The 24,335-nt window shown below is 39.9% G+C and overlaps 1 protein-coding gene across 1 annotated transcript; it reads right to left on the bottom strand.

Annotated features, from left to right (window-relative positions):
• Nucleotides 1-465: 465 nt before the first annotated feature.
• Nucleotides 466-24,094, bottom strand: armc9 (armadillo repeat containing 9). Its single transcript, XM_083969667.1, has 26 exons — nt 23,898-24,094; nt 23,394-23,562; nt 23,105-23,230; nt 22,563-22,733; nt 22,017-22,172; nt 21,795-21,887; nt 20,486-20,510; nt 19,931-20,088; nt 19,509-19,607; nt 18,755-18,790; nt 16,702-16,736; nt 16,474-16,585; nt 15,100-15,192; nt 13,039-13,129; nt 12,306-12,429; nt 11,639-11,778; nt 10,667-10,743; nt 9,522-9,596; nt 8,911-9,001; nt 8,652-8,704; nt 7,593-7,691; nt 6,802-6,917; nt 6,035-6,198; nt 5,361-5,466; nt 3,568-3,764; nt 466-1,395 (listed from the first exon to the last, which is right to left on the bottom strand). Exons 2-26 carry the CDS (start codon nt 23,466-23,468, stop codon nt 1,373-1,375), a joined length of 2,535 nt encoding a protein of 844 aa, XP_083825793.1. The 5' UTR covers nt 23,469-23,562; nt 23,898-24,094; the 3' UTR covers nt 466-1,372.
• Nucleotides 24,095-24,335: the final 241 nt, after the last annotated feature.

Raw genomic sequence — 24,335 nt, 5'->3', positions numbered from 1 at the left:
CTTAACGTTACTTCTTGTCTGGCCACAGAACTTCACAGAGGAGGGCTTTGTTCCTGATTCCCAAATAAATTCCATATCTCTATCCATGCATTTTCATTGCAAATTAGTACTATCAATTAAGTAACATGGTGCAGGAGACGAAGTACTTGGCAGTAAAGAGTGACAACAAAAGTTCAGTATTTATCTTGATATAGAGTCAAGTATGTCCCCAAATCATAAACTAGTCTAACTGGTAAATTCAATCATTGCTAGTAGAGAATTTACATTAAACAGCAGAGGGCAGGTAATGTCACGTCACACATTTATTTATAACCACTTAAAATGTATCAAAAGTCAATTACCATTTCAACAGAAATGTAGTAAAGATCATAAATACACATCATGACACATGAAACACAGATTCAAAGGTACAATGCAAAATTGCTGGATTTAGACATTCAAACAACTTCAAGTTTTTTTGTCGGACGTTTTATAGACCACAGTCGACTGTATATCAATAATAGTAAATAGGCTGTTTCTAATATCACTTAAAAACATACATTAGCCTGACAAGTTATGTCAGCACCTGTGTCATTCTTGTAAACATTTCTGGAGCAGCTACTCGGATATGAGCTAATGTTTTATATTTGAAGTAAAACTGGTGCAATTATTTATTCATGTGGATGGATATTTTTCCACCACAGCCAAAAATCAATATATACAGTACGAAAAGAATTTCAGAAGATTATAGATTTGTAGGATAAAGATGAGAACTTTACAAATGAGGTTTTACATTACAATAACTGCCAACAAAAAGAAAAGAATCTTTGTTGTGTCGCATACGAGATGAAATGACACTTTACAATAATCACAGAAAGATTATCAAACATTTTATCTCCATATCTGATCATGCCAGGTTTCCTGAACTCTAAATCCCCTGTTTACATTTTGTTAAAATGGCTAAAACTATATTGTGCTTGAGTCTGAATGCTTTAGCTTGTAGCCAGCATCTCTTATCTGGGATGTTGCACATATTTTCCAGTGGCAGCTGTCTTGGGCCGCGAGCGGGGAGACTGACGGCTAGCTAAGGCTACAAGGTGCGCAGGTTTGCATGGCTGGGGGTTGTGATTATTGTCTGACCTCATATTAGGTTACAGAGGGAAGTCTGTGCTGAAGCAGACGTGGTGGGGGGAAGAAAACACAGAGCCACAATCCTTCACATTGTTCCGGCCCCTCTTCCTCCTCCTCCTCCTCCTCCTCCTCCTCCTCCTCTCCGTGCTGATTCTCAACCATTTCTGTTGCCCTGACCCTGATCATAACCTAGGGGGATGATGTTACAGGAAGCCTGATGCTCCAGGGGAGATAGCGCTACTTCATGGTGACAGCTCCCTCTTCACCTCCTCTTTGACTGACTGCCTAGAGGAGGAGAGAGAAAGAGGGAGAGGAGGAGGGAGGGGTGTGGGGTAGTTGGGCAAAGAGAAGGTGGAGGAACTTATCAATAAAAAGCTCATATTCTTGTGATATGAGATACATGACAGGTTGTAAGGCATCTGAAATCACTCTGCTGTTATAGATTTGCCAAACTTTTTCAAATATTCTTGCTTATCTTGAGTATCTTTCCCAGAATCTATGAATATATATTTTCCCCTATGTAATAATCTGGTTTCCCCATGGTGTTTATCATTCAGGTACAAAGTGACAGTCCTGCGAGATGCTCCTTCTTTTCCTTTGTCTTCCGTAATGCGTATCTGTCATCCCGTGAAGTCAGCGTTGTCAACATGACTTGGGTAGAATAATGCTGCTCTTAACGTCCTCCCAACATGGCGTGGCAGCAGTGGTCCCCCACCCCCTTGTTTGCACTGGCTGAGTGGGTGGCCCAGTTTGCTACACAAACGCACCCTCTATCTCTCCTCAGCGAGAAGGAGTGTCTGTCACTCACAGCGGATGTGTTTACCAAATGTGGGCCTAAAGGGGGTCCTGCCCCAGCGTGTAGACGATGTACCTTCCCTGCAGCCAAACTCCACCAAGCAACAAATATCAGGCGTACTAACAGTTGGCAGTCAGAATAGGCTGTGTTCAAGAGAACATCATGTTAACACACGATTAAAAGGCCCAAATAAGTGTAAAGGTCACTGGGGAAGTTACGTCAAGTCCAGATTTTTTCTAAAAATCTTGAATTTTTGATGTAAAACAACTAAAAGTAAGAGCTTCCAGGAAGCGATGGAAACTCATGGCGTAACTGGTTTTAGTTTGTTTGCCATGCCATGCTTATCTGCTTATTGCCCTTTAAGCAGAACTATGATTAAATGACTTCCTTCGAGATAGATGCCTGACACTTGCCAGACCTCAAAAGTACAACACAAGCAGGATGCGGTGGCTTTGAGTGACCATTAGACGCTATTACAGGCTTTATGGTAAGGGCACCCAGTGTAAGAGCCGGAGGTAATCGCTCATCAAATGCAATTAAGATGCATGAGAGCATCGGGAGATGTTATCGCCCAACTAAGAGCACCAGAGCAACTGATCGGGCCACCTTCTCTGGAGTGTCTCAATTTAAAAGCTTAAGATTTGAAGTTGACAGCGGATAAGATTGGGCCGACTGGTTCAACAAAAAGTAACAATTTGCTTCTCAAATTTCGTAAAAGACGATTTCTTTTATATACCGTGTTAAGAGTCATGTGCTGCTTTGTTTGCATTCTAAAAAAAACAATTCCCTACTTTTAACACCAACCAGACCCTAACTCTATCTGACATAGTCAACTCAGACACCTGCTTGTGCTCATGCTTAAGCTTTCAGATAAAGCAAGAGTTTATTTTGTTACAGGCTTCCTGTTAAAACATCTGATCCCTCTGTGTAATTCTAACCATGAGCTGCAGGGAAACTGAATCATGATTTGTCATTATTATTATAAATTCCACTGCTTTTGTGGACACTTCTGGTAAAACGGGTTTGTAAGGAAGCAGGAAAACAAAGGTATTTCATGCACGTAAAACAGGTGTGAGATTAATAGGGAAAGGGGAGGGCTGTACAGTCTCGCCTCTGGGCTTTTCTTTATTGACGGCAACACTGGCTGAAATGATGACTGAGATTTGCTGGTATTCTACTGCAGCTATCCCTTCAATGAGCATGACTGCAGTATGGTAATATTGCAATTAGAGGAGTCAAGTGCATCAATGAATTTGTCACATTTGTAATACCAGATTAGGCTTTGTGATTATTTTCTGGGGTATGTTTGCCAGTGAAATTTCCAGATGTATTATATCACAACATTAGCATAGGGATATAAAATGTGAAATCGTTGATCTAAGATGTTTTTCCCAACACAAAATTATTGCCCATGCCTACCAGTTATGGCCAACTTCAACTGGCATGGTGGGAAAAATCAGAGAGGAACGGACAAACTCTATAAAAGTCTATTGAGACAGTTCACTTTGAATTACAACTTGTTTCTGGACTGGACTTCCAAATCACAGCTGGTTATTTTCCAATGTGACTGGCAAAGCAGAAGAAGTAACCAAGCGGAGTCGACATTCACCAACACTGGCTGGCAGCCAGTGTTCATTTCCCACCCCTTAACATATGCTTACTTCCACTTTGGCGTCCTCCTCCTCCTGTGGAGCTGGCAGAGGAGCCTGGCCGGCTGCTCTGCTGTGGCTCCGACTGCGAAAACTGGGGGGCCAGAGCCAGGCCTCGACCCTGATGGGTCTTGTTCTGGCTGGCTGCTGTGTCAGGTGTACGGGGAATTTTGGGCTGGCTTGCGAATGCAGGGATATAATCACCACTGCTGACAGGGAAAAGAAGAGGAAGCAGGAGAAGAAATTAATGATGAGTTATGAGTTACGTATGATTTCTTTAATTTACTTTTTAATTACAGCTCTTTTTTTATCACCACTTAACAATTTTTTTTATCTGATGTGCTCCCATGTAGCTGTGAGATTTTGACACACCTTTTATTAATGGTTGCAAGATACCCATACCCACTAAGACAATTATCAGCAGGGACATCAAGCATGCAAGTTATTGTGATTTTAAATCATGTTTATAATGTATTATTATTATTATTATTATTATTATTATTATTATTATTATTATTATTATTATTATTATTATTATTATTATTATTATGTTTTTGTTTTACATTTCCTTAGTTGAATGACAATGCATGTCATTTAGGCTGTGAAAAATATTCAATATTAACAGTAAGACCTGTTAAAGAGTGACATGAAAAGGATAGTGTTATTTAAACCCCAAACTGGGACATCTGTGGTCATGTCTCATGTGAATATAAGGAACAGGCTCACAGAGAGGAAGTGGCTCTTCTGCCTGCAGCCACACAGTGAAGGCACAAACTCAATGTCGTTATCAGCCGGGCACCGAATGATCTACATCCTGTGGAGAAATCCTATACCATACCATAATAGATGGGTTTCAATCAACTCATTCTTGTGTCTGCTCACAGTAGCCATATTGGCTCCAACATCCCTGATAACATCTTGGTGTGACTCTGGTGTGTTACAAACGTAAGCTCTTGGAACATAAGTGGTCAGCAGCAAAGAGAAACTTTATTTTTTCATTAACAAAGGCAAAATGATTCTCAATCGATATCTGCCAAAATTTCTGTTTTACTAAGATCCTGTTCACCTAAATGTCCACGACTGTCCTCGAAACTCTCCTCGCTATAAAAATCTTGTCACCAGACTGGGGTAAGTTGAGGCCACTTGAGTCTGACTCAGCCAGGCTGTATTGTCGAGGTGTTTTACGTTCCAGGGAGATTGGGGGAGGGAGGGAAGAGGATAACCGAAGTGGTTCCCTGGGACTCGTTACTGTTGGTGGGATTTAGGAGTCAAGTTCCTCTGGGAATTTAAAGAAGAGGAGAAGCAGGGGAGGATTGGTTGAATGGGTCCCTTTGTCGGCACTGCTCGTTTAAACGCATGTCACAGTCTCGGAGACCAGCTTGGCGGTGCTGAGTCACCGATCGGTCAAACAACATTCTTGCCAAGTCCCTCCATAGACACAAATACACTGACAAGCAACTCAGGGGGTTTGCAGGAAGCTCGGCTGAATTTTTATTTGCAACACTTCCCTGATCCTGAACAAAATCTAACTAAATGCACCTACAAGATGACAACGTGTGTTTAATTTCTATAAGTTTAAAATAAACAATGCAACATAGAGTGTAAACTATATAGTAGTATAAATAATATATAAATATATAAACACAACGTATTGTCTATTTAGTGGCGATGGCCACTGTCTGGCTCCTCGTCCAAGACTCTTTGTTTTGGATGTCGGCTGTATTGTTTTTAACGTAACTGAATGATTTGGGAAATCATTGGGTAAGCTTCATCATGTGTGTGTGTGTGTGTGTATGTCAGTTTACCTGGAAGTGTGTCCATTGTGTTCATCCCGGAAACGTCCTTCTGTAGCTCGCTCTTCATATGGCCCGTCCAACTCTGACTCTTGGGACAGGCGGCCGCACTCTGAGTCTGAGTGTGTTTTCGTATGTGACAGAGAGGAAATATAAATGTTTCATCACGATCGTTTTGGATTCATACCAAAATGGCAAAGCTGGTTTTCAAATGTACAGTATATAGAACTTTAAAACTTTGATAAGGCAACACAGGCATACCGTTACACACTGTCACTAAAGAACACATCAGCAACGACTTAATACCATGCTGACATGGCTTGTTTTATGGAAAGCCAAAATGCCTCATTAGTCATTTGGTGCCCATTTCTCTGTGTCTTTATCCTTTCTGTTCTCTGAGGAAGTTGCTGGAGCTTCCTTGGCTGGAAGTGCCTTATGTTCCTTGTGGACACTGGGCATCACTTCAAATAAATCCAATGTAACTTCAAATGAAAAGCAGCAGGTGGAAGGGAAATTAAACCGTCCTACAAATATGCAGCCGGTTTTCAATGTGCATATTAAGTATGAGAAATCTGACTGCAAACATCTGATGAACAGCCACAGCATTTAGACAGGCTCATAGCTGCGTTGTTGAATTTCTATGTCTATTAAATGTGCAAGAAGGAAGATGTACACAATGCACTCACCTATGCTGTGACGTAGGGAGTCAGCCGTGCTGGGTCGACTGCCGGAGCGCGTAGGAGGTCTGGAGTTATATCTGGAAGGAGGCAGGCTTCCTCCCTTCTGTCTGCTTAGAGGGTATTCCCTGTCTCTGTTTACCTCACCTCCCTGACTGCCAGGTCGATAATCCCTACACAAGACACATTAACACAAACAATACAACTCAAATTATGTAAGATGCAAAAAAAGATTAGTGTTATTACCATTAGTTGGTCATAAAACAACTTGCTGTGAGTCTTATCTACAGGCCCAGGTCATCTGTAGGGCGCTGGTGCCTCACTGCTGTCATATCCATTACTCTAAAATAATACAGTGTCTTCTATGCTTGCTGTCTAGTTTACAGTTTGTATTGACAGTGATCTGCCTTTCATTACAAAGCAACCCCTGTTCCAGTCTCCTGCTGACTCATAAACAATACCATCAGGCTGTGTGATGACTGATGACAAAATACATTTGACCCCATTCTTGCTATACTAGTTTTAGGAGGTTTATTACCAAAAATGACCTTTGGGTGGGGCTGTAAGCTACTGTACCTGTGCTGTTGTAAAGTGATCAACTTAAAGAGGCCAGATGTCTGGTGCCTTCATCTAAACATAGTGTTCTGTGGGTCTGTCATCTATTGACAGTACAAAAATGAAACCATATCCTGACCACATCACACACACTGATGCTATAGGGCAGGCTTAACGGTAACTTGTGTGCGTGTATGGGTATACATGGGTGTGTAACATACGCTGTGTTGATAATACGGTGAGAACTAGGAGTGACTGGTCGTTGAAGCGGCTCATCAACACTTGGCTGTGGCAGAAGTGTAGGCTTCCTCTTCAGTTTTGCCATGTTGGTCATAATCTATAAAAATACAAACATAAGATTAGTAGCATAGAAGCAGCACAGTTCAGTTAGTTTGACACAAGGACATCAAGAACATCAAGAATCATTACAGCTATAATATGCAGGACTTTCTGGGCACCAGGCTTCATTTCTTATATAAATGATTAAAATGGCCATGATTGCGTGTCCCCTGAACAATTCCACTTCCATGTTTCTCCATATCTAGTCTGTACACAACATCTTTTGCACATCTGCCTGTCCTGGCTGAGGGATCCCCTCCTCTGTCGCTCACACTGAGGTTTTTCCTGTTTCTTCCCTGTTAAAAGGGTTTTGGGAGTTTTTCCCTCTGTCGATGTGAGGGTCTAAGGACAGAGGATGTTGTTCTGATGCTATGTAAAGCCATTTGAGACAAACTGTTTGTAAAAATGGGCCATACTAATAAACGTGCCTTTCCGCTTGCATTGATTTGCCGATTATGATGCATCTATGATAGCATAGTTATATCAAGATGCATTTTCACATTTTTTTAGGTTTTTATTTTCTTTAGCTGCAGCATCTTGATTCAGAAGGAACAGTATAGCAGGCAGGCACCCTAACCCTATAACCAGTCAGTTTGGGCTTTGTGGTCTGATGTTGCTTCCTCAATGCTGGCTGGAACATCTTGCTTAGTTCAGTGAGTTTCTGTTCTCTTACTCCAAGGTACTCGGTAGTGAGCAGACTCTCGCCAGATAGTTCCCTGGGCTGTGGTTGGAGAACTTCCTCTTTGTCAAGGTCCGTCTCCATCAAATCTTCCTATGACAAGATGATGACAGAGTCAGATTTGAAATTTGAAATCACCTAAATTGTGATGCATATAAATATACAGTGTCACTAATGTATCTGCAGCCTTTATGCAAAGCCTCTCACCATTAAACATTTGCAGTTGAAGCCTCACACACTATGGTTACTTTGATAGTACTTGGCTACTGTATATTTAAAAATGAACCTGTTTGTGGTAATCTTCATGCAAATCTACAAACCAGTTTACACACACATATAGTGCCTGGCACCAATCCAAAAAGTACCAACAAGAGAGCCTAAACTTTTGGCACTCTCTTTGTTGAGTATGAAGTGGGCAACAGTATATCTGTCCCCTGTTGTAGCCAGGGTAATTGGATAGGAGGTACAAAACCACCAGCTTTCACAGGTAAGATCACAGGCAAAGGAATAAAGGCACTTAGACTCAAGTGCACACACACACACACACACACACACACACACACACACACACACACACACACACACACACACACACACACACACACACACACACACACACACACACACACACACACACACACACACACACACACACACACACACACACACACACACACACACACACACGACTATAGCCATTCCCACTTTAACTTACTACCATATACCTTATCTTGATAACCGTCCCTGTCCCACTAAATCCAATCTGCCAGGCTCACCACCCCCCACATACACGTGAGCAGACACACAGCTGGGTGACACCCAATATCTGTGTCATACTTAGATTGCCATCTACAAGTTTGGGAAAGGTGTCAAATATGAGATGTTCTTTTATTGTTGTGCTTCCTCTCACCCTCCTTTTCTCCCTTCCTCAAATTTGCTCTTTTGTTTGTTTTTTTGGTCTATACATTCCTGAATTAATTGCTGCCTTCATGTGATATACTCCAATGGTGGAAAACATCAACTCATCATTGTCTAGCTAAAAGGAAAACTCACATCATTGTCATCCTCTTCCTCTTCATCGTCTGATTCGGGCGCCTCTTCCTCAGCTGGGAGGAGCACAACCACAGGTTGAAAACGTAGCAGATATTTAGATACAAGAGTAACCATTATTCAATTTCCTCTTGCTGAGCTTGTAATGCACCGTTTTTACAATAATTTGATAATATATATAGCATATACTTAGTTGTATATACTATATACTATATACTTATACTTAAGTGCTTACTGTAACAGTTAATTTGACCCCACTCACCTGAGTTCAGCTGTTTAATGATGAACTCAATCTGTCTGTTGAGGTCTGGGTTATCCTCTTTGCTGTAGCATCGAAGAATCTCCTCTACACTCTACACACATGAGGGAAACACATGTCACACACATGTGGTGTGGTGTACGCACACAACTCTGCAGCAAACAGACAAACCCAAGGACTGCCGTCAATAAACACTACAATGCAATTTAAATGAGGGTAAAAGTGCTCAGTTCAAGCCATAAAAGTGACCTCATACATTGTGACTGAGTTACATGGTCTTTATAATTGCTATCCGACGTAATGCCTGAATATGATATTTGCTGCACAGGACGGACTCAGGCCTGCAGCCTGCAGCCTGCAGCCTGCAGCTCCAAATGTCACCGCTCTAAGAACAATTACATAATTTTTGAGTCATTTTGAAGCACTGACACAAACACAACCCACAGGCTCAGCAGTGTCTGGGTACTGTTACTACGTCCAATGACTGTAGACAGCTGTTGTTTCACCATCATATTGACTGACTGTGTGGTGACATGAAGCCAGACAAATGCACAGTGAAAAAACAAACTGCGTCTGTTTCCTCAAAGCAGGTGAAGACATTTCTGCTATCTCACCATCTCTCTGGCTTCCTGCCTCACAGATGGAATACACAGGATACTGTACAGCGCTCCATTCACGTACGGTCGGACCTGAGGAAGGCAAAGAGACTCAGACACAAACACACAACATCTATTTTTACCGTCTCAGGCCATGTGGTAACTGCTTGTGTGAAGTATGAACATGAAGCAGCTAGAAAGTATGGATACCCAGTACAAATGTGTGTGTGTGTGTGTGTGTGTGTGTGTGTGTGTGTGTATATATATATACAGTATATATATATATATATATATATAGGTCTGAAAAAAAACAAGAGACCACTTTCACAAATGTTTCTTAAAAGCATCTCTACATGTATGACAGTCATTCTTTTCTTTTCTTTTTTAAATACCAACACAAACATGAGACACTGATGAGGTCATCACCTGAACCACATCTGATTTTATAGGAAGATTATAAAAATCACTGCTGGGATTAAACATTGACATTATCCCACAAAAACTGATTTATAAACTCTTCCTGAGTTAAATGATTCTTGCTGTGTTGTTTAGGAATAAATATGAACATGTTTTCTTTGCATTATTATTATTCAAGGTCTGAAAAGACTTGATATTTTTTGTTATTTTGACTAGCTGTCATTTTCAGCCAATAAAAGCTCTAAATGACAATATTTTTATTTCAATTTTGGGAGAAATATTGTTGGTAGTTGATAGAATAAAACACATTTTTTTAAATTTAGTTTTACTCAAACACACACCTATAAATAGTAAAACCAGAGAAACTGATCATTTTGGGAGTGGTCTCATAATTTTTTCCAGAGCTTGTATATATGACCTGCTGACATAGAGTCACAGTAATCACATTAGGTCAAGAGATTAAAAAGTAACAGTAGTACAGCAGACGTTTTGATGACTTGTGATAAAAATGAAAACAGTCACTGTTGTTTATTATATTTGACTTTTCTCAGTCAGTTTGTGTTTAAATATTCGTTTTCATTCAGTCTTGCCAGCTGCTGCCCGCTGCACGTGTTTCGTTGTCTCCTCTATACTGCATGCATTGATGTATGTCGTACTCATGTTTTACACCCTCTGTGAGTGTGTGCCTGTTATGTACATTGTCGATGTAACAGCTGTGTGCAAGTGTTGACAGATGTGTGTATCACCTCGTGGTTCTCATGTCCAAGGAGGTCAGTTAGAACCTTTAGCACATGCTTAGCGTTTTCCGCACACTTCCTTTTTCCTGTACAAAGACAGCCATGCACACACACAAAAGTAAATACATGCTACAACAACAAAAATGCTGTTGAGACAAATGCAGTACGGCATTATTATGGCAATTTCATTTAAAAAAATTTAGCCTTAAATACAAAGAAAATACTGATAGACTTTGTTTAGTGTGTACATGAGGTAAAGGGGGCTGGTATGACCAAATAAACAGTCTATGATCTAAAAGAAAAATAGGTTACAAGCTGAAAAACTTACATTTTTGTATTGAATTTAGATTTAAACAATAAAGGTCTTTGGTCTGCCCACAATCAAATCATGCAATAGGAACAAAGTTAGCCAAAGATACCATGATGTTTTAAAAGGGATCAAATTGATTTACAGTGACATCACGGGCTATTAAAATGTTTAGATTTACTTCCATATCTTTCTTGCATGCACTTCATGAGATAGAGTTCTGATATAGTATAACAGGCCTATTTGGATAATGTGTTACACATAGATTGATGGATAAAATAATTAGGAATCTTAGCGAACAGGTGGACATTTTGGGACATACAATCTAGCGAGAGGAGACCAATAACATGTATTGCAAATGTTAAAATTAGCAGCTGGTTAGTTTGGCTTAGCCTAAAGACTGGCTTTGTCAAAATAAGACAAAACATGCTATATCTCATTTATGTGCTGACCTATTTATTTTCTAGGACCAGTAGTTTCAACTCTCCAGAAGCAAGAAATTCTGACACAAAAAGTCAGAATTTCCCAGTACCCACATTGGCCTGGGAAACTTGTCTTTTGTTTATTGTCCAAGCTTTAAATTTAAAGATAAAGCGTTTATAATTTAGGGGTCACACATTGGTTTAGTGTATGCTGTTATTCCAGCTTTGTGTCCACCAATGCCTCGCTTTTACCTTTAGTGCGCAGACACAGATTCATAAGCAGAGCTGCAGAATACTCCAGGGTGTAGTCAGTAAGGCAGTCTGAGTCTTGCAGCTCATCCACCAGCCAGCCAATCAGATCATCTGCAATCATAGCTGTCTGCTGGCTCCTCCTACCAAGAGATGATGAAAAATGATGCATTCAAGGCAAATTAGACAAAAATAGTTGTGCTCTCACATGAGGATATCGATTTTGGTTATTGCCTACAAAAAAACAGCTGAAAGAGGTGTATATTTCCTTTTGCCATCACTGTTTATGAGAAATTGTGAATTCAGCCGTTTGAATTAAACACTGGGGAATTTCAAATACAAATTTCCATTTGATTCCAGTAATCTCTTCCTTCTTCTTGGTCCGCTGTTTGGGTTTTCATGTCATGTTAATGAAGTTTAAACAAATAAATATCACCGTTTTGAGGAAGAAATATGTGCTGATGATGTGCATGATTACTTACTTGACAAAATCTCAGTTATAAAATGATTTAAATCTGGCCTGAGTTATTCTTAAAAATAATTCCATTTATGCCAGCTTGTCTCTTTGACTCATTGTTCATTAGAGAAACTGTGAGCAGTCACTGACTACCCTGTAACGCAAAGAGAAAAGGCACATATTTGAAAATATACTTGTCATTTTAAAATGTACCTGAGGCTGAGTTTCTGCAGAGCCACTAAGACATTCTCTCTGGCCAGGGAGTCTTTTTCCTCCCTCCTGAGAGCCTCTGTCAGAAGTTTCAGAAGAACAGGGATCTGGGAGAGGTAAACCCGACCTACAAGCATCACCACAAAATGGAATGATCATCAAAAGGAAAGGCAATAACACATATACTATTTGAAATATATCAGTTTCATTTAAATTAAAAGTAACTTCAACAATGAAAAGACATTAAGCAGCAAGAACACTGCAAAATCACTACAATGGATAAAACTCTAGTTCCAGGGAGTCCGCAAATTGCCAGTGTCACGTTACATGTTTTCTAAGTATTTAAGTAAAAAAAACAAAAAAACATTTGAATTTCAAGAATCAGTTTCCTTCTTCCAGTTGAAGCTCGTTCTGAGAACACATTAAAGTGATGCTATCACGTCCGCTTTTCCCGATAGTTGAGAATCAATGTTAACTAATTACTCCTTCCTTAGAAGATATTCTTACCATAACCTCTTGCTACATAACAGTAAGCCATCTCTCTGATATCTGCCTTCATATCTGCCTTCCATAGTTACTGGCATGCTGCTGTGGAGGATTCTTAGTGGTTTTGAAGATACAATAAAAAGGTCTTCCATGAGTCGAAATGTATTTGAGTGCATCCAGTTAGACAATGAGTCACCTTACGAAAGAAATAATGATGCTTTACAAAATGTATCGGCGGTTGAGCACTTACCCTCTGCAAGGGAAGCGAATGCATTGATGAGACGAGACATGTACTGCCGGACAATCGCGTTCTTCGACCTCGTCAAATGAAGCACAGTTTTCTATGAAATCACAAAATGGAGGACACATTTAAAATTCTATTTAATCCTAACAAGCACATTTTGTAATACTGTACCTTATTGGTGCTTTGAACAAATGAACATCAATAACATGAACAGGCCTTACCAGTGCTGATGGTAACCCTCCTCTGTTATATCAACAGCTGCCCATATTTCAAGATTTACAAAAAATGGAAATGTGGAATATGAATAATCATCATCATCAAACCAATGATGCTAAAAATGTAGATATAGAATTTATTGTAGCCAGTGTTGGCAACATAGTCCATGCTTAGTTAATCGCAAATATAGAGACTGTACAGTACAGCATTGCACTGCATTGGCATTTTATCAAGACCCTGCTTGACTCTCATTGTGCATTTTTGTTGGGCAGTTTGTCACATTATATAAACATTATAAAAGGAAACATCGAATGAGGCATGCTTTTAATATTTATATCAATATCCAGCCTCACAGCTTCAGGGGGCTGGCCATGGTCAAACCCCAAAATTGGTATTACGGCCAGGCATGGAACCCAATCACAGTGGGTAAACTCACTTCTCAAGAACTGTTTCTTTGCTATTGTCAAATGTAGAGAATTTATGGTTGTGATGTGATAACAATAAACTTGACACCTTACTACTGTTATTGTGGCTGTCTACAGTAAATGACCCTCACGTTGTTCAGAGCTGGCTTGGAGCACCGTGGCAAGTACATGGACAAAGAACTCATCTGTGAGGTGAGGATCATTTACTCTGTGAAGGGATTATCTCTAACATGGCGCCCCACAGCTGAAGGCTAGGTGAGGGGAATGTGAAAAGAAAACAAAAGAAAGGACAAAAAAACAAACAATAAAGCGTGTAAGAAAGAGATTCTGATATCCCTTTGAGTGGGTGAAATCTGGAATATAATGTTTCTTACTCCGGCCTTTGTTTAGCAAAATAGGGAAATTGCTGAAGAATGGTAGACAATCTGGAACATTCCATAAGATGTTACCACCCAGATTAATATTTAAATGAAAATGAAATGTACAGACTATATTTTAGGGATTGAGCTGTGAATTGGGATGAATTGCCAATGAGTGACTCCAGCTATATATGTCTTAGAATTTATGCCACATGAAGGATGTGCTGATGGCAAAAGCATTATTGACACCAAATGTATTTTAAATGGTAAAACACCACTGATCTGATCTTTTCATTGCTTGTACTATACTATTTTCAGGGTTCTATAGGAAGACAAAGACTTCTTCCTCATGAAACAGGTTTTGGAAAACATTTCTATACAGTTTTTTGTATAGTAATATAAAGAGTGTCCATGGGGGAAGCATCCAGCTCCAAACCTCTCAATTCAAACTATGTGGTACATATTGATGACTGATAATGGGTGATAATGACTGTACAACAACAACAACAACATGTGGGTATATTAACGTTCTTCCATTCTTAACAGATATGTATCTAAGTTTAAAAGGATAACATGTCATTTGGACAGCATCCCAGACGGATATGGGTGATATGTGAGATGCTATGTCTGGTTTATCGCCACTCTGTGACCTTCACCCATGTTGCAATATATCAAGCTGATGGTGAGAAACAAATCTCAGTGCGAGCAGCACAGGTGCCAATTCACTAGCTCAGACGTGCATGAAATCAGAGCCTGGGGATTAATTATTCTTTGTGACCAGTGGAAGAAGGAAGAAGTTATTTTTCACTTTGGCTCTGGTGGTTGTGTGGGATACTCCTTGGGCTTGGAAGTGTGTGAGAAATAATCTAAATAAGAAGAAAATCTTGCAATGTTGTAAATATTATTACATGTAAAGCAATTATAATTTGAAAAGTTACAATGGCAACCTTGGCATGGAAGTGGCAAATCAATCATTTTATTTCTTTTTATCAGAAGTCATGGTTGAACAATAACTAACAGTACGAGAAACACCACAAAATGATACAATCAATGATTTAAGGTCCCACCTGTTCAGTGCTGTAGCGTTCCAGCAGGTCATTGCTGATATAGGCCTGAAGCACCGTGTCTCTCTGTTCACCTGGGAGCGAGCGAGTCAGTCTCTAAACATGGTGAGAAAAAAAACCCAACAATGAAGACACAAAATAATACTAACTGTCCTTTAATGGTACTCTGCTCTTCTTGGTACTTACGAAAAGCTATACAAAGAGTTGGCCTAAAGCAAAACATAGATACGTATATTGGGCTTTTATGTAATGCATTGCTTTGTTAGTCTATGAAAAACAGTAGAATGCACACACATCCACCAAATCTAAAGGCTACACAAATACACAAAAATCATATGACAAACATCAGGCACGAACCATGTAATATAATATAAGGCAAGCCACTGGGTCTCAATATGTGTGAGTTGTGATGTTTTTTATATGTATTATTCTTCCGTTCTATGGTCTTATTGTTCATTTGCCATTGCTGTGAGATTTTTGTTTAGATATTTTCCTGTTGCTTCGGTGACTTCTGATGGACCTTTTTCACATAACTACTGTTTATCACCCGATTTGATACATTGAGACGCCTCTCATACCCAGTGGCTTGCTTTATATTAAATTATATGACAAGTATGACGGTTCTTGCCTGATGTTTGTCATGTGATTTTTGGGAAATGGCTTTGTGAGTGCGCGTGCACAGATCCCCCTTTTTTGTATAATATGTGTGTGTACATAAGTGTATTTATTATTGATAGATTTGGAAATATTTAATGGACTGTTTATAGATCGTTGTACTTCATATTCCTCCGAACACTATATGTGCTTAATTATAAGAGTATTGTTTTCATAAAATTTGTATCACATGATTTGTCAGGTGACCTCCCACTTCGTTATAATCAGAGGTGTGTTTGATCACCTTCTTCTTGTCCGAAGAAGGGTCTCCCCCGAAATGTCACTCACATAGGTGATAATAGATCATTACCTTGGAGCTGCTGTTGCTTTGTTTAGTCTGCCATAAAAATATATAACACCTATTGAGTATCACACTGACCTTTCTGTAACATGATGGCTCCTATTACTACCAGGGGCACTGTTTTAATGGAAAACACACTGTATAGCACTGAAGAAATGAATCACAAGAGCTTCAATAAGGATTTGGGAATCTACTTTATCCATTGTGATGACTAATGAGATAACATTTCACTCTAAACACAACAACACAGTTTAATCAGCTTCAAATAACGAGTGACTTTAGCACTAGATAACAATGCCGGAGAAAACAATCTATATGTACTGCAGCCTAAGGCGAAGAGCAGTGGTTGTAGACATTAGAGACAAAAGACAGTGAATGTGTGTAAGATGTGACATAACAGGAACAGGATAATGAATAGTCACCCAGCGCAGTGCCTGAAGCAGCAGGGACGTGAGTCTGTCTGGGCCTTCAACCAAGTCTTTCTTCAGCTTGTCATAGTCAAGTGACGGCAGCATTGGCACCTCTTTGGATCTCCTAGAGATGAATCGGAAACATATGTTAGCCATTACTTTCATCGTATTTATATTATCATTACCAATTAAGGTTATTTATTCCTTAGTTCTTGTAAGCTGCTGCTTGTTAACACTTACTGCGGTGCGATGGACGCTCGTAGCATCGAGGAGGCCTAGAAGAGAGAGCAAAATCAAGAAAAGAAGACAAAGAGGAGCGAAGCTTGTGTCAAAATTTGATTATTCAGATATTTTACTTTTGAGTATGGAAAACATAACCCATGCGACTGTTTAAACAAATCTTTTGTAACCTTTTATCATGTGCCTCTCTGGTCACATTACTCACCCTGTCATGTTCTCCACTGAAAACAATAAAGTTAAGTACTGTCTCAATAAGTCATTAGTATTTTTTTTGGACATGCATACTACATCATGCTTGTTGTACATGCTATATCCCCCCAAAATACCATAAAGTGCCATTTGGCAACATCGCCCATGCAGTCAGTGACAAGTAAGTGATATTTCAACCATTTAAAACGACCACAGAAGGCGGGTTAGTGTGAATCAGCCATCCCTTCATTTTCACACTTCAGTTCACTTGTACTGAAGGCCTTTGTAGTTATTTGAGAAAAGAAGGAACAGATTTTTGTGAACAATATATAGTTAGTTTTAGTATAGTTGTGGGAGTGCATGTGAAGGAAAACTAATTACTACTGTTTTTTGAAAGGGGATTTTAGGGATTGAAATCCAATCTTAAGTACTAGGTGGTTGGGTCTATGGCAGGAGCAGTGTAAGGTCAGGGGAGTGATCCATGTCGTCTGGTGTATCAGGTGGTCCGGCCACATTTTTGCTTTGGTGTGCAGTGGGTAATACACAAGTGGGGAAGAACATTGAAACCTAGATTCTTCCCCAAATTCCTTTCTCTCTAAACATTTCAGCAGCCTTGAAAAATGCCAAAGGACAAGGGAAGTGGTTCCTTGAGAAATCTGAGACTGACTGAGGCCCTGATTAAGAATTTGATCTAACTTAGATCTATTACATTATAATATATGGATAGCAAGTATTGCCAGTTTCTATAGCTGCTAGAGTGGGCTCAAATGAGATTTTACTAGATCGCACAATAACCATTTTCGGTCAAAATGTGAATGTAAGGTCACATTGACTCTCAGATTTCAGCTGGTCACCTACACAAAGCAAAGGCTTGACCTCAATCCTCTGACAATGCAAAGTTTACATAAGAGGTGCCTTTACTCTCTTCACCTTTTTTTATGAGTCTGCTCACTATTTACTCCTCCATGACACAGGGGACAACTAAAGGTCATCTATTGTTGATGTTATTGTCTAAGTAGATGGCTTTGCTCCCTGGTGTCTTCCAGGTTTCTCCTCTTCGGAGAAGAAATAAAAGGTAAATGGCTGAGACAGCCATTTCAATACTATGAAAGCTGAAAGAGTCAGCAAACGTGTTATGTTTTTGCTTGCCTATGTGAGGACAAATATGGTCCTGACTCAGCTCCAAGCTACAACTGAAACTGGAGTGTTACCCATGATAAGAAAATGTTGTCTCATTTACAGCTTATTTCAACCCGAGTGCCTCTTATTAATGGTTTGAAGACTTATCACAATTACATAAAGTGTTCTGGTTGTGTCTTTTCAAATGACTGTAATTTGATCCACCCTGGTTAACAACCTAAGTGTGAGAGAGGGGCTTTTACATCAAAGGGCCTTGTGTTGGCTTTTCTTGACCTGTCACGTCGACTGTCTAAAATGTTTCAAAAACTGTAACGTTAAAACAAATGGTGAGAGGAGAAAGCTGAAACCGTTAGCGTTTACCTTGAAAAAGAAGACTGACAGCCAATAAGGAGAGCTGAGATGACTAACAATGTGCTTGTAGTCTTTGGAAACAAGTGAATTTAATGATGAAGCACATCCTGAAAGAGACGCTCTTGTTTGGCTGAACAAGTGGCCTGACAAAAGGGGTCATTCTAACTACAAACAAGGCCAAACTTTAAACTGGGGCAATCTAGTAGGAACCATAGGAAAATGACAGGGGATATGGAGGAAAGACAAAGGCAGGCTGAGAGATGTATAACTAGTAAAGAAAGGGGAGGCAGACAGGGGCAGGAGATGGAGAAGATAAGACGAGTTGCAAGCAAGGTGAGAGGGTGTACAGTACATTAAAACATATTAAACTTACATAGCCATCATCATAGGGACTCATAGAGTAATATCCCTTTGTGGACAACAGCATCACACACACGCAAAAAAAACACAAACACACAGGAAGAAGTTGTTCAGTTCAAAACAGAAAGAAATCAGATTTCACAAGCCAGAGTTCAACACAATGATGAATGCAACCGACAGTAAGCGAGATTGTCCAGGGGTCACGCTGTGACGGCTGTCAACAAATGGCGACAAGGATGTGATATGTTTCACGTGCAGTTTGCTAATATTTCCTTTCCACCAGCTAGTCTGGGTTGCAACCGAAGGACAACTGTTTTTCTTCAGATTTTGTGAGGCACAGTTAATATCCTGCATCCAGAGTTGTGTCCTGTGTATTTAACTTCCCAACAAGCCCTCCACATAACTGTGTATTTGACCAGGATCCAGTTATCTTTTACCAGGATACAAACTGTGGGGGGATTACTACATGGCTTAAAGTCGGCCGCACAGTGCGCAGAGGACAAAGGGGTGCTTTATGGCAAATAAACACACCTTTCTAAAACATCTTTTGAAATTCCTATTCAAACGCAATGCAGATTTGACCAGTACGTCACCTAACATCCTGAGAGCAGTTTTCTCCTGCTCATACTTCACACTGGAAGAGTGACATTTTCTACGCTTCAACTAAAAAAAGGCCCAAGTGTTTTGTTATTCCTCTGCTGGTGAGTTGTGAGGTGTGAGGGGGGGGGGGAGAGGAAGAAGAGAGGTGGCTGTGTGTTCTCACTCACGGTGCCAGGTCTGGTGAAGTCAGTGCTCTGTACCACGCTCTGTCTCATCTGGCTGCTGAACAGGCGAACACACACACTCTGCAGGTACTCAGGGGAGAGCTGCAAACACACGGCATGCCCCCTTGAGCTTTGTGGGCAGACGAAGAGCAAGCTTTCCATTTTTGTGTTCCTGTTTAACAGCTGTGTATAAATGTGTATAAAAAGTGTTTCCATACACAGCATTTTACAATTATAGGTGTTTACCTACTGTAAATGTGAGAAAGGGGCTATTCAGTGCCTTTATGTGTATATCCAGTGTTTGTGTGTGTGTGTGTGTACCATTCATTAGCTCATTAGTGTTAGTCTCTGTCTATGTAGTTTGTGCTTGTAGCTTGTGTGTTAGAATGTGTGTGTTTGCTTGCCCCGCAGTCGAGCTGACCTACCGTTTTTCCGCTGACGGTGGCTTCCAAAGAGTCGACCAGCTCAGCAGTGATTCCAATCAGGTTGTGGTAGTCGGCCTTCATCTTGTTGAACTTGCGCACGTAGCTGCCGATGCGCCGGTCTGACTCGACCAGTTGGAGCTGTAACTGCTGCATGGCCTCTGCACAGTATCACACAAATAGGCATGAGTGACATTCTCGGTGTAACATAGTGTTTGACATAAAATATGAAATTATTTCATTTGAAAATTCAAATAAAATGTGTTTATGTTGGTTGACATCTAAGTTAATATTAGTTCATTTTCTCTAAGAGAGCACTGAGTAACTATTAACCTTTTTGCAACCGGCTCCCACACTGACAGTTAATGTTCATATTCATTACAGAAACATTACCGGTAGTTAACAAATATGGAATATGAATGATATTGTTACCTACCCAGTGATGTCTTGTAATGACAGTTGCAATATAAGTTCCACCACTTTCATGTGTGACATGGGACAAATATAATAATCACAGTATACAGTAACACGTAGACTACTTAAGAGGGATAAATTTACCTTTAGTGCTCCTTCCACCCTCCTTCTGTATGACGTCTGTTAAAGATGACACACTCAAACTCAACTGAACACATGGAGTGCTACAGACGCACACTGAAAGATTATGTAAATGTCATGCTTTAGTTTGAAGTTACATTAGACAAATGTATCTTGCCTAATGTGGACAAAGTCGTCACAGAGCCCATTTATTTAGACTTAAGTTAAATCAATTTATTGTCTAAGGGGATATAAGTGTTCAATACGTGTTTGTTTTAGAGGAGGGATCGATCTAAATCACATCCCATGGACTTACACCTGGGCAAACACAGCTGTCATTCGGTGTATTTACATGCACTTAAGCCGATGAGCTGTAGCCACCTTTCTGCAATGGATTTCCCTAATGTCATCAATCATGTGTACCCACTAGACCCACAGTCAATTTTCCTGTGTTAATATGTAGTGCCAGCTACCAAAAGTGCTGCCTCTTTAAGTGTTTACACATCGAAAGATTATACATATTAAATAACCTCACTCCTTCATGATTTATATACATACAAACAAGTCAGATTTTCTTTGGTCAGCTCTCAAGATAACAGTTGCTATGTGAAATCTGTATGCTTTGATCACTGGCCGGTAGGGACAGGGTTTAGTTTCATGAATGTGCAAGGAGGAAAGGCGATCCACTGCGTTTTCCAGTAAAAAAAACAACAATTCTTGTTATCCTTCACTTGCCCTTCTACTCTGAATGGGTTAGCGTGAGTAAGTGTTGCATTAAGTCCTGCCATGCTCAAACATTGCATGTAAATGCAAATCAAGACGGGATTCAGTTGCAGGATATGAAATGACCCGATCAGGTCAACAGTGTGGCTTTTATTTAAGATTTAAATGTGCGAGGAGGAAGAATGGAGACCGATTAGCCTGTGTTTCATGCCTGAGTTATATTGCCTGTTGTGTTTTGCCCACCTGCTGATTTATTATTAAAAGCCACTTTCTATGGACCTTTGTGTTCTTTGTTGAGTCAACACAACTTTTACGTATTGTTCAATTTTGTAAGCCACCTCTGTGAGAACTGCGAGGTGCTGGATGACCACAGTGCTCGAGAATTAAGAACTGGCCGTTAAGTAGGACACAACTGCCAATGACCCAATTTAATGGCAGTGTTAGAAGTTGAACTGAGCATTACATGAATCTGTTTTTACTGTAACTATTTACCTGTGGTTTTAGGGTGTCTATTTGTAATACAGAGAAGTTCTGACACTTAGAAATACTATAAAGTTACCCAGCTGTACTCCATCAGAGAGCCATGAGAGCGTGCCATGATAAAGGATACATACAAATTCAGCAGCCTAGGGATGTTGGACGGCTTCAGTGTCACTAACAGAAACTGCTCCAGCTTAGCCTTCAAATTTGGTATCCAGGAATCCTAAATAAACCATTATGGAGGTTGAAAGAAAAGATGGTTATTCTGAGGGTAACATTGAGTCATAACGTTGCATTTTAACAAATAGTTGACAATGGATAACTAGATAATGTTCCATAATCAATCATGCACCTTGAATAGGTCTTTGAAGGAGGGGTGGACCGGGGGGTTGGGAACGAAAGGCAAGGCATAGTAAGGCAGGAACTCTGTGGTCTGGCTCAGTGCTGCTCCTCGAGTCTCCAGGTACTGCTTGAAGTGGGAAATTCTCTCTTCAAACTCGGTTCTGTCCTGGAGACAAATTCAAGTATTCAAGTTGTTAAAGGTCAGGATCATAACATAACACATCCTCTGCTGAACAAACTTAGAAACCTTTATTTCTCCTAAACCAAGAAAAACAAATCTGCCTTTTAACAAACGCATAACATCTATATAAATACATAAACTGAAACTAAAATGACCTACGCAATAAAGGGAATAATTACAGATAGAGGATTACTTATATGGTGCAACAGCATCCTCAATAGGCCACTAAGAAACAGCCAATAGTGCAGCTTAGTGGACATTTTGTGAAACAGCACATAATGGTGTTTAGTTGCAGATGAATCTCATTCAAAAGAATGTTCTGGTTAAATGATCATTTCAACAGAAAAACAAATAAGGGAATTTGGATCTACATACGTGTCTACTTGGGTGCCTCCTCAGCGGGTAGATGGTAAAATGGATGTAAAGGTAGAACTCCAGGCTCTGGGCCTCTGCATCTGTGTCTTTTACCTCAGAGGGAATATTCTCTGTCCACAGTTCAAAGAATACTTTGTGATCTCCATCATCGAAAGAGCAAAGGAGGTCTCTCTGGAAAAGTCACAGATAAAGAAGAATAGTTTGCAACTCTAGAGAATAATCAATTATATTTCCATATGACACAATGAGCAAGACCTTAAAAAAAGAACAATAAAATTTACAAATAGGATCAATAGGAAATAAAACCACAAAAAGGGTAAGTTAGTTTTTTTTTTTTTTTAAGTGACTCTGTCTGTCTTAACTCCTCTAAAACATCCAGCTCATTTGCTTAGGAGCTACTTCATGAGCTGTTGAGTTTCATAAATCTAATTTTAGAAACATCAGCCTCTCAAGTTGTTAATAAAAGTCTTCTTTTGTTCTGCTATTCAGCACTCAATCAACCAACATGCAGCAGCAACAGGTTATAAGACCTGTATCTTTACCTGAATGACACGAGTCTTTGAGTCTCTGAAGGTACTTCCTTGCGGCTTTGATACCAGCTTTCCTTTGCTTTTGCAGTCCTTGTCAAAACTGTGCACCGTCTCTTCAAATTCCTCAAACTTGAGATACTACAAAAGACACCAAACAAGCAGAAAGTCCACCTTAACCTCTGCAAGAAGTGTGATGTGCCTCAAGGCATCCAAACTGAACAAGCTGCACAACCCTTCTCTATATCATGCTATACTGTTGAAGAAAAGTTATACATCTGGTTTAAAAAATTGAATGTGTTACCTCCTTAATCATTCCAAGAAGATCTGCTTCAGTTGCCAAGATGTCACCCATCTTGGCTGCTTCCCTGGAACTCATGTGAGTGACCAAAACTTTCAAAACACTTACTGACAGCGAACACCTCTGCACTCATGAAATGGCATTTGTGCATCCAGTTAGGATTCTGCAGAGCCTGCAAGGACATGAGCGCACATAGTGCCTATGATAACGTTATACAAAATATATCATTACAGAGCGCTTTCGTTTAATAGAATACCTTTTAGAGCCTTTGTGATTCTAAAACTCAGGTAAAACTGCCATATTAAAGTAAAGACACATATCCTATTGCCATAGCGTGAACACGGAAGTCTGATTTGTTCTGATCTTATATTTTAACATTATCTTTCACTTCAGTGACAACAGCCGCGTTAGCAAACATTTGGCAAGATAGTAGCTACTGGTAGCTACTTAACGACAAGCTCAGTTACATTATCTAACGTCAACGGCGGAGAGCAAAATCACCTTCACCTCAGTCGTGTATCGCTTAGTTGTTGATAAAGGCCTATTTCGCTTTCATCATCTCCATCCGTAATTCCAGACCTATACGGGCCATTTTAGACTAGGCTCGAGGGCTTCAATTGCACTTAGTGCTAGTCGGCTAGCCATTAGCTAGCAACCGTACACAGACAGGACGCTAAGACACCTAGCAACCAAATGGCTGGAGAATACCTGCTGGAAAGTTGAGGCGAGTGTCGTAAATGATGACAACACTACAGTCTATCAGAGACGTTGAGCCTAGAAGGACTTTGAGTCTATGCACTGCACGTTTTTTTAGAAAAGCATGGAGTTTGGTTAAATCAACCGCTTAACATATTGCATGGTTTTACACCATTTTCTTATTTATTATTTTTTTCTTTATTTCATCTTAGACTTATTGATGGCCTTTGAGCAAAACATCCATTTTCA

This window comes from Trachurus trachurus (genome assembly GCF_905171665.1).
Source record: "Trachurus trachurus genome assembly, chromosome: 4".
NCBI lineage: Eukaryota > Metazoa > Chordata > Actinopteri > Carangiformes > Carangidae > Trachurus > Trachurus trachurus.
Note: the sequence above shows the minus strand (reverse complement) of the source record. Positions and strands in the feature narration are given on the sequence as shown.